General features: G+C 50.7%; 1 protein-coding gene across 1 annotated transcript in view; it reads right to left on the bottom strand.

The window, feature by feature from the left end:
- Positions 1 to 10,986, bottom strand: part of BPIFB4 (BPI fold containing family B member 4) — a 32,046-nt gene extending 21,060 nt beyond the window's left edge. The window contains exons 1-8 of the mRNA XM_034947355.3: positions 10,933 to 10,986; positions 9,003 to 9,123; positions 7,629 to 7,691; positions 6,731 to 7,238; positions 5,611 to 5,715; positions 4,443 to 4,586; positions 1,561 to 1,624; positions 1,032 to 1,092 (exon numbers count right to left, since the gene is read on the bottom strand). Of these exons, the coding sequence (XP_034803246.1) occupies positions 1,032 to 1,092; positions 1,561 to 1,624; positions 4,443 to 4,586; positions 5,611 to 5,715; positions 6,731 to 7,238; positions 7,629 to 7,691; positions 9,003 to 9,108 (1,051 nt within the window). The 5' untranslated portion in view covers positions 9,109 to 9,123; positions 10,933 to 10,986. The remainder of the gene's footprint in view (positions 1 to 1,031; positions 1,093 to 1,560; positions 1,625 to 4,442; positions 4,587 to 5,610; positions 5,716 to 6,730; positions 7,239 to 7,628; positions 7,692 to 9,002; positions 9,124 to 10,932) is intronic.
- Positions 10,987 to 15,055: the final 4,069 nt, after the last annotated feature.

Raw genomic sequence — 15,055 nt, 5'->3', positions numbered from 1 at the left:
CGAAAAGAGCAAAAGTTCTGGGTTTGAATCCCAGCTCTGCCTCTTCCTTGCTGTGTGAACCCAAGCAAGTCATTGCACTTCTTTGAACCTCAGTTGCCTCCTCTGTAAAATGGGTTTACTGTAACCTCTGGGACTACGTTGGTGGGGGCAGGGGGGTGCAATATCCTGGATGTTGATGAGCTTTGTAAACTGTGAAGTGCTGTGCACCAGGGAAGGAATTTAGGGTTCCACAATGTGGTGCTTAGTTGAATCTGTCATTTCCTTGACTGTGTAATGAACAGCCCCAGCTTTTGGGCTCTTCCTTCCTCATCTCTGGCCACAAAGGGAAGGAGATTTCCCTGTCTTGGAAAGCCGTTCTCATACTGCCTAGAGTCCCAGAGAAATGGGAACACTATCAGAGACGGCTGCCCTGTGTGGCTGTGGAGGCTGTGCACTGCACAACTCGAGGCGCTGCCATTCCACTGTAATCCATGTGAAAGGAGGTGCCTGGAATGCTGCAGTGCACAAATGGCACAGCCATACAGGGCGGACTTGCTTTCAGGAATGTTCACTCAGAAATCAGGGTCCGAGTTGGTGGTGGAGCCTGGTTCTGAGGCCGTGGTCAGTCTCCACAGTGTGTCTCCTGCTAGTCACTCTCCAACCCCTCTGTGAATTGAGAGATTTGAGAGATGAGGAAACTGGGAAGAGTCTCTCCAAGTCCACACAGCTGCCAGGGCAGAACCGGGGCTCAAACCCAGCTTCCTGGCTCCCAGGACGAGCCATTACCTCCCAGACCCCTGACTCCCAGGACAGAGCCATCACTTCCCAGACCCCTGACTCCCAGACCCTGGTGGAAGCTCCTCCCTCTGGTACTTGGGGGGTGTTTGGGAGCAAGAGGGAAAGCCAGGTGGCACCTCCCTTGTGGCATTAGCCACTCCTCACTTCAAGGGCCTAAGGGCAGGTCTGTGGCCCCCACCACATTGAGCCCTCCTCCCAGAAAGGGCCCGGTCCTCAGTGCCTTCCCCAGGCTGGAGAAAGTGTATTGGACTTACAATCCACGAGGCCCAGCTGGTCATTGACAAGACCCAGCACCACATCCACGATGGGGCAGAGCTGCAGGGGAGAAATGGCACAAAGCCTTGTTGACGCTGCAGGGAGTAGGAGCAAGGGAGTCGGGGACGCAAGAGTAACGATAGCTAAAATTTACTGACTGCTTGCTCTGTGCCAGGCACTCTCCTCACCACAGCCCTGTGGGGAAGGCTGTCTCTAATTCCCACTTACAGATGGGAAAATCGAGTTTCAGAAAGATGATGCAACTTGGCACCCAGCTAGGAAGTGCCCAAGCCGGGATTCAAACCCGGAACTGTGCAATTCTCAAGGTCCCTCTCCTTAGCCCTTCACTAATCTGTCCCTTTGTGTTCCTCAGGGTCCTCCCCAGACCCTCCAAATACATGCCCCAGGCCTTGGCTCTCTCTGTCCCTCTGGGTTACCTGCAGGCTCCCAGGGATGGAGGCTGGACTATGGCCCCTCAGTCTGGGGGAAGCCTGTGCCCCTTGCTCCCATACTGGGACAGCTTCTTACCAAGTCAGGGAGGACGTCGGCCAGGACTCGGTTCACTAAATTGTCCACGAGATTGGGGAGAAGCCTAAGGAGGCAGGAGCAGGATGAGGTCAAGGCTCGCAGCCATGTGGGGCTCACCAAGGCTGTCCACCCTGTGGGTCACTAGTCCAGGCTCTCAACAGTGAGAACCTCTGAGTGCTGGAAAACTGTTCGAAAGCTGGGAGGACAGAGTGAGTACATTCACCTTGGACTGACTAGACAGGCCACCCAGGCAAATTGTTTGGCTTTTCATGAATTCATGCATTCATTCATTCAATAAACAAAGTGTCTGGAGCTTTACAATGGGTCAGGCCCAGGCTGTAATGTTGCTGATTTTCAACTGCAAAAGTCATTCCCACCTGCTGATCTGACCCTCAAATGGGTCATTTGCTGCAGCCTTATGTTGTGTTTCCAAAGGGAAAATGAACGTGTTTATTTATCTAAGCATCTGACTCAGGATCTAGTACATAGTAGGTACTCAATAAATGTTTGTGGAAGGGAGGGAAGGAGAAATACTGGCCAATAAAATGTGCTCATGTGATCCACAAGAGAGGATGGATAGTTGGTGCTCAAACAATTGGGAGAGGTGATCCATTTTACAGACAAGGAGGCTGAGGTCCACAGAAGTAAGCCATGCAGCTCTTTTTTTTTTTTTTTTTTTTTTTTCTGAGACAGAGTCTCAGTTTGTTGCCCAGGCTGGAGTGTAGTGGTAAAATCTCCGCTCACTGCAGCCTTGAACTCCTGGGCTCAAGAAATCCTCCTGCCTCAGCCTCCTGAGTATCTGGGACTACAGGTGCACACAACTGTAGCCAGCTCTTAACTAACCCTCACAAGTTGTGAGTCAAGGAGGAAAATCGATGATAGACAAGATATATAGATGGGCAGACAGACTTTTGGTCTAAGAATTTGTTTCCAGGGGCCTGCAGTGATAAGAAGACGAAGGAAACATGATCATCCTACACCAAAATGTCTCTGACCGCCGGACCTCTTGAGAACTTCACTCCGTCCCTCGCCACCGAACACTGCCTGGGTCCCCGCTTCTGAGGTTGTGGCTGACTGTTCAGAACTGCGCCAATTCAGCAAAGCAAAGAGTTTCTTGAAATAAAGCCCTAATTAGAACATTTCTCCCAAAGCTAACTATGCATTTCGGTCCCCCTTTTAAGTGGATTCACCTTGACGGGCTTATCCTGGTTCCACCTCTCCTCAGATGATAAGGGCCTTGAGAATATATATGTGTGTGTATGCATGCATGCATGCTTTTGTGTGTGTGTGTGTGTGTGTGTGTGTGTGTGTGTGTGTGTGTGTGTGTGTGTTGAGGGGATAGTTGGACTTTCCTTTATGTACATTCAGGGCATAAACTCTTTTCCTCTTCTGGGAAATTATCCAACAGGTTCATCGACCCTCCTGTGAAATGACATATGTAAAAGGTTATTCATTGTGACCTTACTTGTCAGGACACAAGATCAGGCAAATTATATCCAACAATAGAGGACCAGCCAAATAAGAGATGGCTCATCCAGGCAATGGAATATTACGCAGCTGTAAAAAGTTAAACAAGGAAGCTCTCGATGTTTGGATGCAGAAAATTCTCCCAATAGGGTAAATGAAAAAAAGCAAAGTGCAAAACAGTATTTATAGTATGTGCCCCTTTGCATAAAAGGAGGGTGGGAGATGAGAATCTATGTTCATATTTGTTTCATGTGTACAAAGAAACTGGAAGGAGAATTGAGAGATGAATAACTGGTGAGCTTGGTGGGAGGGAGGCAGAGGGAGGTGGGATAGGAGGAGGCCCTGTGCTCTGTGCCTTTTTGCTATTTTATGTTTGTGAACCATGCATTACCAAATATATATTTCCTAGTGAAAATGCAAATTTAAAAATCTGTGAGGTTTCCATGGTTTTCCTCACCCTCCTCTCCTTGCCTGGACCCTGGGAGCTGATTTTCTTTGCCTCCATCGTCTCTAAAGCAGAAGTAAAGTCTCCAAGAAGCCCACGGGAATCAGAAAGTTTGGGGTTCAAGTTGCACAATGAGTTTCAAGGGCTGGGGGGACTGGGCCAAAAGATGGATAATAATGGAGAGGAAGAAGTGGGGACAGAGGCCTCCAAGAGAGAAGCCAAAGAAGAGGGCAGGGAGTGAACAGAAAGAGACCGCTCTGAGTGTGTGCTCATCCAAGAGCACCACCTGGGGACAGCGTGCTGGCCAGTATACGAACACTTGACACCACTTCGCCAGAGGATGGAGACTTGGACATTTTGTAAGGAGCATGTCATAGGAAAACTCTCATCCCCTCACCAGGTTTGAACTGGGCAGAACCAAGTGGGGAATGCCCCTGTGATCTGGGGCACCAACGCACACAATCCCTGTTGGACGTACGTTCATCAGCTCTCAAGATATCCCAGCTGATCACTAAGTGTTTTCCATTCCTTATCTCAATTCCTGAAGGAAAAAGAATTACCCATTTCACAGATGAGGAAACTGGAGCTCAGAGAGGGCAAGAGGGCTACCCAAAATCACACAGCAATGAACCATGGAACTGAGATGTGAGTCTCAGGCATGCTCCTGACCATTCAGATCGAAACCTTTTCAAAGCTGGAAAGAATGTGTGTTGCAAATGACATATTTTCCAGGCTGGTCAAAGGCCCCATCCTGGGTTTGAAGGTGCAGCCCATGAATTCCCATCAGGCATGTGCCAGGTCAGGGACAGAGGTGAGAGTACAGCTGGCTCAGCGTGAGTAGTCACCACCCCACAGCATCATCGTCCTGCCCACCCCAGTGCCTATGGGCAGGTGGGTGACGTCATGTTGTTTGCCAAAGACAGACCATTCCAGCAACCCCCAAGGCACTCCACTGCCGGCTGGCACTCACCCTCGCAGCAGCTTGACTTTGATGCCCCCTAGGAGGGTGTCACATCGCTCAATGACCAGCCGAGGATAACCCGTGCGGTCCATGGTCAGCCGGACCTTGGCTGTGATGTTCACTTCTACTGCGATGTCCAGGAAGCCAATAAGACTGGAGGAGGCCAAGGGGCCAGGGAGACCATGAGTCACCCCCAGCCGCCAGGAGCTTACCCTTACCCAGGCCTGTCCTTGCTGTTCCTGCCATCTGCTATGCTCCTTGCTCATCTCTAAGGAACCCAACCCAGAACTCTTCCCTGGTCCCTCAAGTCACACGTGAACAAGTCTATCTCCCCCTCAGCCCATGAGCTTCAAAGGCTGGGAACAGGGCTCAGCACACATTCTGGTTTCCAAGGTGACTCCCAATTGCCTAGCTTGGTGGACACGACCTCATCCCACGGGGATAAGTCCACACAGAAGCCCACCCTCTGAGGTCCTCTAGTCAGCACCTAGTGCATGGAAGGCCCTATTCCAGGAAGCATTTTGCTTGCCTTTCCCCACTTACGGCCACAGTCACCTGGAAAAGGGGGTGACCTCATTATCCCATTGCCAGTGAAGACACTAAGGTTTAGTGACATTGGGGGACTGGCCCAAGGTCACACAGCTTATGAGAGAGTCAGGATTTGAACCCAAGCTGTCACCTGACTCCAGCCTCCCAGATTTATTTATTTATTTATTTTGAGACGGAGGTTTGCTCTTGTTGCCCAGGCTGGAGTGCAGTTGCGAGGTCTCGGCTCACTGCAACCTCCGCCTCCTGGGTTCAAGCGATTCTCCTGCCTCAGCCTCCCAAGTAGCTGGGACTACAGGCACCCACCACCACGCCCAGCCCATTTTTGTATTTTTAGTAGAGACGGGGTTTCACCATGTTGGCCAGGCTGGTCTCGAACTCCTGACCTCAGATGATCTGCCTGCCTCGGCTTCCCAAAGTGCTGGGATGACAGGCATGAGCCACCACTCCCAGCCCAGCCTCCCAGATCTTAACCACTGTGCTAGGCTGTTTTCACCACTGACAGATGGCCTCTGGTGCAAGTCTGTGGGCATGCACTGGCAGAAGTTTAGTTCTTCCTAGCCTCTGTGTTATGGATACAGAGGTTGGGCCATAGGGTGGTGGGGACCCCTCCAGGGCCAAGGGCACGCACCTCTTCCCGTTGATGGCCACATGGGTGTACAAGCTCAGGTAGACACCCACGCCGGGCAGGAGCCGCACGGACACCCGAGGGAGGGTCAGCTCCACGATACGCAGCCTGCTCGGGACACAGAGTGGTGAGAAGGCCGGCCACCCCAACTACCACCCACTCACCCGAGCACCCTCCCCTACACCCCCTTTCTCTGCTCCCCGTCTGTTCCTTCTGACTCTAAAGACACTAGACACCTGCAGTTCAAGGACAGAATGTGGAAAACAGAGAAATTAAGGCAAAAATGCCATGACCTGTAATCACAATGCCCAGAGGCCCGCTGTGTGCATTCCGTATATTTCCTTTGAATCTTTTCTGCATGTCAAGATGCCATTCCCTCTCTCTGCTCATCCCTGCCCCTCTTGCCTGGTTCCCTCCTATACATATAGGTTCCTCCTGCTTAATTCCCTCCTATACATTCTTCAGATTTCAACTTAAGGTCCTCTTCCTCCAGGAAGCCTCCCTTGACCTCCCTAAGTAGGTGAGCTGCCCCGTTATAGAGATTCTTATTTCTCCATGAACTTCTTGCCACTGTTGAAACTGCATGGTTATGTTTAGGCTTCTTATCAATGCCCATGTACCCTATCAACCTGAGCTCCATGGAGACAGAGAATGTGTCTTTTCTTGGCTTACCATTGGGTCATGTCCCCACTGCCAACACAGTACTCTGCACATCGCAGGAGCTTTAAATATTTGTTAAATTAAACATCGACTATGAGGAACAGGCTGAGCATAGAACTTATGATATATATGTATAGTTTTAAAATCCTTGGGGTCTTTTCCACTACACTGTATTACTATGACCATTCTACAGATGAGGGAACTGAGACTCGAGAGATGATGTCAATGGCCCAAAGTCACACACAAACATGAAAAGTTGAACTGGGTCTCAAACTTAGGACTGTTTCATGCCAAGACCCAAACCATGTAACTTGGGGGTCTTAAAACTTCCAATCCTGAGGCCAAGCCCTGAAGTGTGTGGGGCTCTGAAGACCTTCCCTCCGGCAACCCCAGCTTTAGGGAGTGATCACCCCCATTTGGAGGTGTATGGGGGCTTTCTGGGGAGAACCCGTCCCCTCCTTACCCCGTGATGCCTTGCACGGTGCTGAGGATGCCACCCTCGCCGAGCACGCCCAGGACACCCCCTCCTCCAAGAAGTCCTCCGTCACCAAGGAGACTGCCTCCGCCGAGCAGGCCACCTTGGCCTGCAAGGATGCCATCGGCTGCCAGCATGCCTCCAGTGCCCAGCAAACCACCTGGGCCCACCGCCCCAGTGGCAACTCCAGTTGGGATTTCTCCAGGCCGCAGCTCTCGCCGGTGAATCCTGCCCACAGGTGCTGCCCTGTATCGCCCGAGGCCCCTGTGGCCTCCATATGCATTCTCGGCACTGCGATAGCCACTGTTTCGGAGGTCCCTGATGCTTCCTTCGGACTCAAGGATCTCACCATATCGGTATTTGCCCCCCAGCTGAGCAGTGTTGTCGCTGGTCTCAATGTGACCATACTTGTAATTACCACCAAGTTTTTTGCCGTTGGTATATACTGGGCGGGGTCCTCGGACATGGAAGTCATTGTAGGGAATATCACCAACACCTCGGGGGAATTCAGTGCGTCTGTAGTCATTGTAATGGTGTCGGCCATCACCCAAAAGACCACCACTACTGCCACCCAGCAGCCCCCCTCTACTGCCACCCAGCAACCCCCCACCGCTGCCACCCAGCAGCCCCCCACCACTGCCACCCAGCAACCCCCCACCACTGCCACCCAGCAACCCCCCACCACTGCCACCTCCTCCACCCAGCAACCCCCCACCACTGCTGCCACTGCCACCCAGTAAGCCTCCACCCAACAGATCACTGCCACCCCATCCACCCCCACCACCAAGCAGGCCCCCCAGGAGACCACCTCCCCCACCACCTCCACTTCCACTTCCACCAAGCAGACTGCCCAGGAGAGGCCCACCACCATCACCACGGGCTTTACCCAAGGGCACCTCTCTCAGGGCCGAGTGGAGAGCATCACTTTGCTGCAGCGTGCCTGAAATGGCTGCAGAGAGGCAAGGGCATCAGTCCAGGGTTCCTCCCTTTTTTTTTCCGCCTCCAGCCCCCAGGCAGCACCTCACAGTGTTGCTCAGCTCCCTGGGCCTCACTTTTCCCACCAGCGAAGAGCAGAGGCTGAACGGGATGACTTCTCCAGGCTGATCTAGCCCTGGCATCCTGGCCAGCTCATTTTCTGCTGGGTTTTGTCTGGTCTTACTTTAACTAGATTTGGACATCAGCCAGCCCTTCATGGATTTTCTTCATCGCCCTCCCTTCTAAGTGCTCTGCACTTTACAGCTTTAAAAAATTGACTTCAGGCCGGGCGTGGTGGCTCATGCCTGTAATCCCAGCACTTTGAGAGGCTGAGGAGGGTGGATCATGAGGTCAGGAGTTACAGACCAGCCTGGCCAAGATGGTGAAACCCCGTCTCTACTAAAAATACAAAAATTAGCCAGGTGTGGTGGTGGGCACCTGTAATCCCAGCTACTCGGGAGGCTGAGGCAGGAGAATCGCTTGAAACGGGGAGGAGGAGGTTGCAGTGAGCCGAGATTGCACCATTGCACTCCAGCCTGGGCAACAAGAGCGAAACTCCATCTCAAATAAAATAAAATAAAATAAAATAAAATAAACTTTCTTATGTATTATCGCAACTGATTCTTGGGAAATAGTCAAGGCCAGAAGTGTACCCGTCTGATGGATAGAAAGATTGAGGCCTGTGAGGTACTCAGAGATCACTTAAATAGGAAATAATCTCATTTTTTTATGCTCGTGATAGCCTGGGATGGGTGGAGGGAGAAAGTATGTCCTCACATGCTAGATGACAAAAGCAAGGTCCTAAGAATTGGAGGCAGGAATAATTATAGCTCCCACTTTTGAGGGCCTTCTAAGTCCCAGGAGCTGTGCTAAGTTTTCAAAAGGTCATTTCATTTCATTCTCATATCAGTTCTCTGAGATAGAGACCATAATTACACCCATTTTACAGATAAAGAAACTGAGGCTCAGGGAACTCAAGTCATGAACTTAAGGTCACACAGTCAGGATTTGAACCCCACGAAGGCTGATCCAGGGCTCTTAATCACTGTTCTCTATTGCCTCTAAAGAATGAGCATAAAGTCACCAGTATGGTGCTTGGCACATAGTAGGTGCTCAGGAAATGGTAGTCAAAAGAAAAAGGAGAAACTAAGGCCCAGAGAGTAGAATTCACCCAGCCTCCCGATGTGAACTCTGCTAGCAGGAGGAGGTTCCTGGGTACTTCAGAGTTGGCAGAGCTGCCCTGCTTGCCCCATGCCAACCCTCACCCCTTCGGGGCTGGACTCACCATTGCTCAACACATCTTTCGTCACCCTGAGGACCGTGTTTGTCTCGTGGCTGGTGCCACACACAGCCACCACAGACAGCGCAGCCACACACCAGGCCATCCACATGCTGGCACTGCTTCCCTGTGGAGGAGAAAGTGCAGATGCAGATGTGGCTGGGCGCCACCACCCTGGCCAGCAGGTAGCACTAGGCAGCCCCAGCCAAGAGTCATCTCAGGACCCTGGGACCGAGAGAGAGGGGAAACCAGCCAAGGTCACATATGAAGGCAGGGTCCAGAATTCCAGATACTACCTTTTCAGTTTTTCAAATTGAAATGAATCTGGTGACACAAAGCAGACCCATTAAACACACTGTTTCAGAGAATGGATGTCTAATTATCTCCCATGATGGAATTGACAAATTGAGCATCAGGGAGATGGGTAATAGGGATTCCAACAAAAACACCAAACTGGGAGCTCGCAGGTTCTAAGGAACTCTCTCCAGCATCTACCCATCTACTCATCTACTCATTCCTCTACATCACTCACCCATCTACTCATCTACTCATTCTCCCCTTCGTATTTATTCTCCTGTTCACCCATACATTCAACCTACTATCTTTCCATCTATCTATTACCCATCTGTCATGGAAACACCCAGCAAGCCATATATCTATCCATCCAACCAACCATCCATCCAACCAACCATCCATCCACTCATCAACTCATTCTCCTCCATTTAGTCATCTGTCCACCCATCTCACCATCCATCCATCTTCCCATATATCTATCATCCATCTGTCATCCAAACAGCTGGCAAGCCATATATCCTCCTACCCATCCATCTATCCAACCAACCATCCATCCACCCATCCATCCATCCATCCATCCATCCATTCATCTTTCCATCAGTTTATCTACTCATCAATGCATTCATCTAGCCACCCTTCCACACATCCAGCTCACCAGCAAACACTCTTCCCATCTCTTTGGAGGAGTCAGTTCTACACCACGTGGTTAATATTAATGGCTCTAGGTCAGAGATATCTGGGTCTTAATGCTTAGGAAAGGGACTTTACCTTTTTGAACTTCTGCTCCCAAATCACAAACAAGTTGTATCTCATACATAGTAGACACTCAATAAAGAGCAGCTATTGTTATTACTTTGGGACTGTTATTTCAGACCCCTAAGAAGTGGGTGAGGAATGTTATGAGATTGGGGAGGTGAAACATGCATTTTGGAATGAGCTGCATAGCCTCTGGGAAACTTTCTTTTGCTCCTTTTGTGCCCTCATCCACTTCTCTCACTCCATCAGCCCCGGCTACACATCCATCAACCTCAGAGAGTCAGCACAGGGCATGGCCTCTCATCTGAGCCAAGAAATTGTTGGTTTCAGCCACCTTTGTTTAGGCACACTCTCCTCTTTTTTCTGTCCCCATTTCTCTTGGACTTCACAGAGCCCCCAAATTCTTTCCCTACTCCTATCTGCTCCCAGAAGAATATTAGAGGCATTCATTTACACTAGAATATAAAGGACTACTATATGCAATAAATTTTTTTTCTGGCTTCCTCACCTCATCCTAACCTCACTTTCCAGAGAGCTGTGTTCAAAAAGGAATCACCCCTTTCAGTTAAAAAGATGGGCACCGATGGAAGATTTCTGGCATCAGCAAACAGCTGAGGCGTCTCCAGGAGGTAGCAAAGGCCCTCGGTACCCAACGTCCCTGGGAAAGATGAGTGCAGCTCTGCGCATGCATGTAATTGGCATGACCAGGCCTTTTTGTTGATTCCCAAGAGGCTCTCCTGACTAGGCCCATGCTACAGACAAGACTCCTGAACTTGGAGAGGGGCCATCCTGATGGATCTCCAGGCTGGGACTCCCTCTCGTTATTACCTTCCCAGGCCTGTGCCTCCCCTGCCGGACACTGAGTAGACAAGGTGCGCCTCCTTACCCCTAGGAGGTCCCTGCCGCTGAGTCTTGAGAAGTCCTGTTCCCCAGCCCCTCTGCTTTTGGCTGAGTCTGGTCACAGATCAGTCTTATATAGCAGCCTGAGGCTGAGCCCAGACCCCAGGAGGGAAATACTGTGTAATTACAAGAGACCGGAATTCAGATTTGCTCTGCAAATTGGGCATTGAGCCCCAAAACCATAAAGGTTTGCGGTTTGTGGCTAATTCCAAGACTGGCACTCAGCCCCAGATGGTGTCACATGAGCTGGGTTTTATCAGCCCTTGGGCTGGGCACATTCCCAGAGACCCCAGCTAGGCCTCAAGCTTGGGGAACTGGAATCACCCCCAGATGCATCTAGTTTCTAACTCTAAGGCAGGCACTAGCCATTCCAGATGATCTGGGTAGACAGGAGGTGCCCAGGCTGGACTCAGCATCAGGATGACCCAGGTTCAAACCCTGCTCAACCCCCAACTCACCGTATGACCTTGGGCCAGCCACTTCCCTCCTCTGAGCCTCACATTCTTTCCATCTGGCAAATGAGTATAATACCTGCCTCACAGGGCTGATTTTAGGACTAAAGGAGACGAATATGAATCCAGCTCCTCAAACTTGGGACTGGTGCATGAATGTGCATTTTTTTAATCTGAAAAATATTCCTCACTCATTTCTTAGGGGTCTGAAATAATAGTCCCAAAGTAATAACAATAGCTGCTGTTTATTGAGTGTTTACTATGTATGAGATACAACAAGGTTTTCCCCAACTATTTCCTCATGAAATTTTCATACCTATAGCAAAGTTGAAGGAAATGTACAGCGGACACACATGGTTGTCACGTTGTTCCCACCAACTATACCCACCATTTACATTCTTGTCATATTTGCATCCATCTGTTAGTCCATCTTTTATTTTTTATGCATTTGAAAGTTGCAGACATCAGTATACTACCACTAAACACTTCACCTTGCATGCCATTCAGATTCTTTTCTTTATATCTTTAAATACAGTGACATGCACAAATCTTAAATGTTCATTTGCTGAGTTTTGACCATATTTTACGGTCATGCAGCCCACACTCCTATCACAATATAGAACATTTCCACCACCCCAGAATGTTCCGTCTGCCTTTTCCCAGTTGCACCCTCCAAAACCTGCTGGGACACAGCCCAGACCACTTCACTTGGCATCCAAGGCCTTCCATACACACATCCCAGTCCTCTCTTCACACAGAGCTACTCATTCCTTCCATCCCCTCCTCATCACCCCCTGTGCTCCCTGCCTCTGGGCCTTTGCATGTGCAGTCCCTGCTGTCTACAAAGCCCTCTCCAGATTCAAAGGGTGAAAGGTAAGGAGCTGCAGGAAGCTTCCCCCAGCCCCTACACTTCTTCTGGCCCATCCAGAGATCCCTGGGGCCCATAGTGAAGTGTTGTTTCTCCAGGCGAACCAGCTATGTGCCCCACTCCTAGGCCAGCACAGGCATAGATGCCAGTGTAACAAATGAACAAGTGAATGAATTAATTAACTCATCTTTCGCTCTCCACTGGACAGAGTGCTCCCTATCTTCCCACCCCATAGCCCCAACCCAGGTCCTACCTCCATGTTTAATCAATGCCACCTCCTCCCTGCTCCAACCCTGCCCGTCTGTGAATTCTGAGAGGCAGGAGACATTTCTGTCTCCACCAAGGCCTGCTTTCAAGTCAAACTGGGAATAAACGTGTTTTGCCCCCGACTCCCCAAGGAGATGCCTCCTCCTTCCTCCCTGGAGGCAGTGGGGACTCTAAGGCAGGCGTCATTGATATAAGTCCTGCCAAGCTCAACCGATGTCACCCCTCACTTCTGTGCCACTGGGCCAGTCCCACCTTGGAACTCAGTTTCCCCATCTGCAGTGGGTGCATTGATGGAACCGTTAAGAGCACAGGCTCTAGAGCTGGCTGCTGGGCTTGACTTCTGCTGCCAGTTCTCGCTGTTTCCTTGGTTGTAAGATTGTGATTGGAACCGTCCTGACCTGCAAAGCTCTGGGAACAGGGCCTTGCACACAGCTGGGCTCAGCGAGTGGCATTTACATCCTTATCATCCTGGGTCCCACGCGGCAGCAAGTCTGGAGGGCGATGAGGAGCATGAAGAAGTAGCTTCAGCCCAGACCACCTCATTGCCTCCTGTGCGGGCTGGAGGGGTTCCTGGAATGTGAAATAGGGACTCCAAGAGTCATACACTCCTGCGTTCCCACATTCATCTGCCCTTTTAGCCTCAACAATCACTTCTCCCTGGCCTCCGTCTGGCCACCTGCAAAATGGGCATAATCACACTTTCCCAGGAGGGTTTTGAGAGTTACATAGGAAATGTGTGGAATGTCCCTGGAGCCTCGGAGCTCCGTAAACAGCAGCCCCCTTTAGTTTCCCTTGATGAAAGCAGACACTGAGTAGGGGCAAGTTCTGCCCGGCCTGCTAGCAGCATAAACTTGTGACAATGACTCTTTCTCAGTGCCTCAGTCTGCACCCCTGTAAAATGGGGAAACTAGAAAGGACATTTCAAAATGATGCTACTCATCTGAGTAACTCAGCTCCTGGGTCTTCCCTGTTTAAAGTCGTTGTGGTTCCCCATTGCCTGGCACTTAGTAAGTGTGATAAAAATGTTTGTGATACAAATATATGACAGTTTTAAATGGAATACAATGCAAAGAGGGCAACTGTGCCTTTCCCCACTCCTAAGAGGGCAGGAACCAATGCACACTATAAACTGTAGAGGGCAGTGCACACATGAAGGTGGTGCCAGTCACCCAAGGTTCTGTGCCCATTCTCAGTCCTCAGGCCAGCCTGTCCCCTGGGTCCTTCCTGGCCACCCTGAGAGGATTAGGGCAGCCCTGGCGCCAGGGAGATCACCTGGGCTTAGCTTCCAAAAGGTACCTTTGTCTGGAGCTGGAAGGACCTAGTGGGGGACGGCTGGAAGGACATCCAGATTCCCTGGGAGGTGACTCACCTCCAAGGTGACTCAGCCACACAGGGGCCAGGCGGTCACACTGGGGCTGCTGAGATTAGAAAACAGATCAGACCCACCACCAAAACTCCACTCAGCCCTTGCCCCCCTGCCATGAACTGTCAGCCCTCCAGGGCTGCAAGGGGCTCTCTTCAGTCTTGCTTGATTCCTCGCCCTAAGGGCGGAGTTCGGAGACTGGGGTCCAGAGGCAGGGGTGGGTACTAGGTTCAAATCTCAACCTTGTCACGACCTAGCTGTGTGGCCTTGAGCATACCACTTAACTTCTCTATGCCTTGGTTTCCTCAACTGTATAATGAAGGTGAAGACAGTTCCTAGAAAGCAGGCCTGATTCAAGAAGCTGATGACATGACATACCTAAAGCACTTAGAACAGTGTCTGGTACTTAGTAAGCGTGCAATAAATGCAGCAAGAACTTTCTGGCATAGCAGTGAAAGCCCAGACTTTGGAATTCGAGTCAGAGGGATCTGGTTCAAATCCTGCTTCTGCCACTTAGAAGCTGGCTGATTCCATTTCTCTGAGCTTCAGTTTCCTTATATGTAGAACAGGATGATAATATCCACCCATCCTGGGGGCTGTGAAGTTAAGTGCAGTAAGGGATGCTAAGCATCTGACGTAGCGTCCAGCACACAGTAAGCGCTCATCAGAGGTTAACCGCTCTCACCTCTACTCTCTGCAGCTGCAGGACTCACCATGATGAAGCAGACACTGTCCCTGACCTTGAGGAGCTCTTGGGCAAGTGGGAGAGTGAGACTGAGGCAGTGACCAGTGTGGCCCATACAATCCTGGGCCCTGCTGCCACATGGGGAGGCGCTGTCCTGTGTATGAAGGATGGCACAGGTTTGCCAGGCACACTTGGAGGAGAGGAGAGGGAATGTTCCAGGAAGAGGGAAGAGCCATGCAAAGGCCTGGCTGCACATTGTTACTCGTTTTCCAGGTGCCAGGCACTCTTCTCAGAACTTTACAAGAATTGTCTGGTTTCATCCCTAGATGACCCGTGAGTAAATACTATAATATTCCCACTTCGCAGACGAGGAGCCCAAGGCACAGAGACAGCTCTGCTCCCTCTGCATGCTCCAGGAGGAATCAGCTGAGGCCAGGTCACAGGCAGCCTTAAATGCCAAACCTCGGAGCTTGG

The sequence above is a fragment of the Pan paniscus genome, chromosome 21 (genome assembly GCF_029289425.2).
Source record: "Pan paniscus chromosome 21, NHGRI_mPanPan1-v2.0_pri, whole genome shotgun sequence".
NCBI classification, from domain to species: Eukaryota; Metazoa; Chordata; class Mammalia; order Primates; family Hominidae; genus Pan; species Pan paniscus.
The sequence above is the reverse complement of the archived record's forward strand: the minus strand, read 5'-3'. Positions and strand labels throughout refer to the sequence as shown.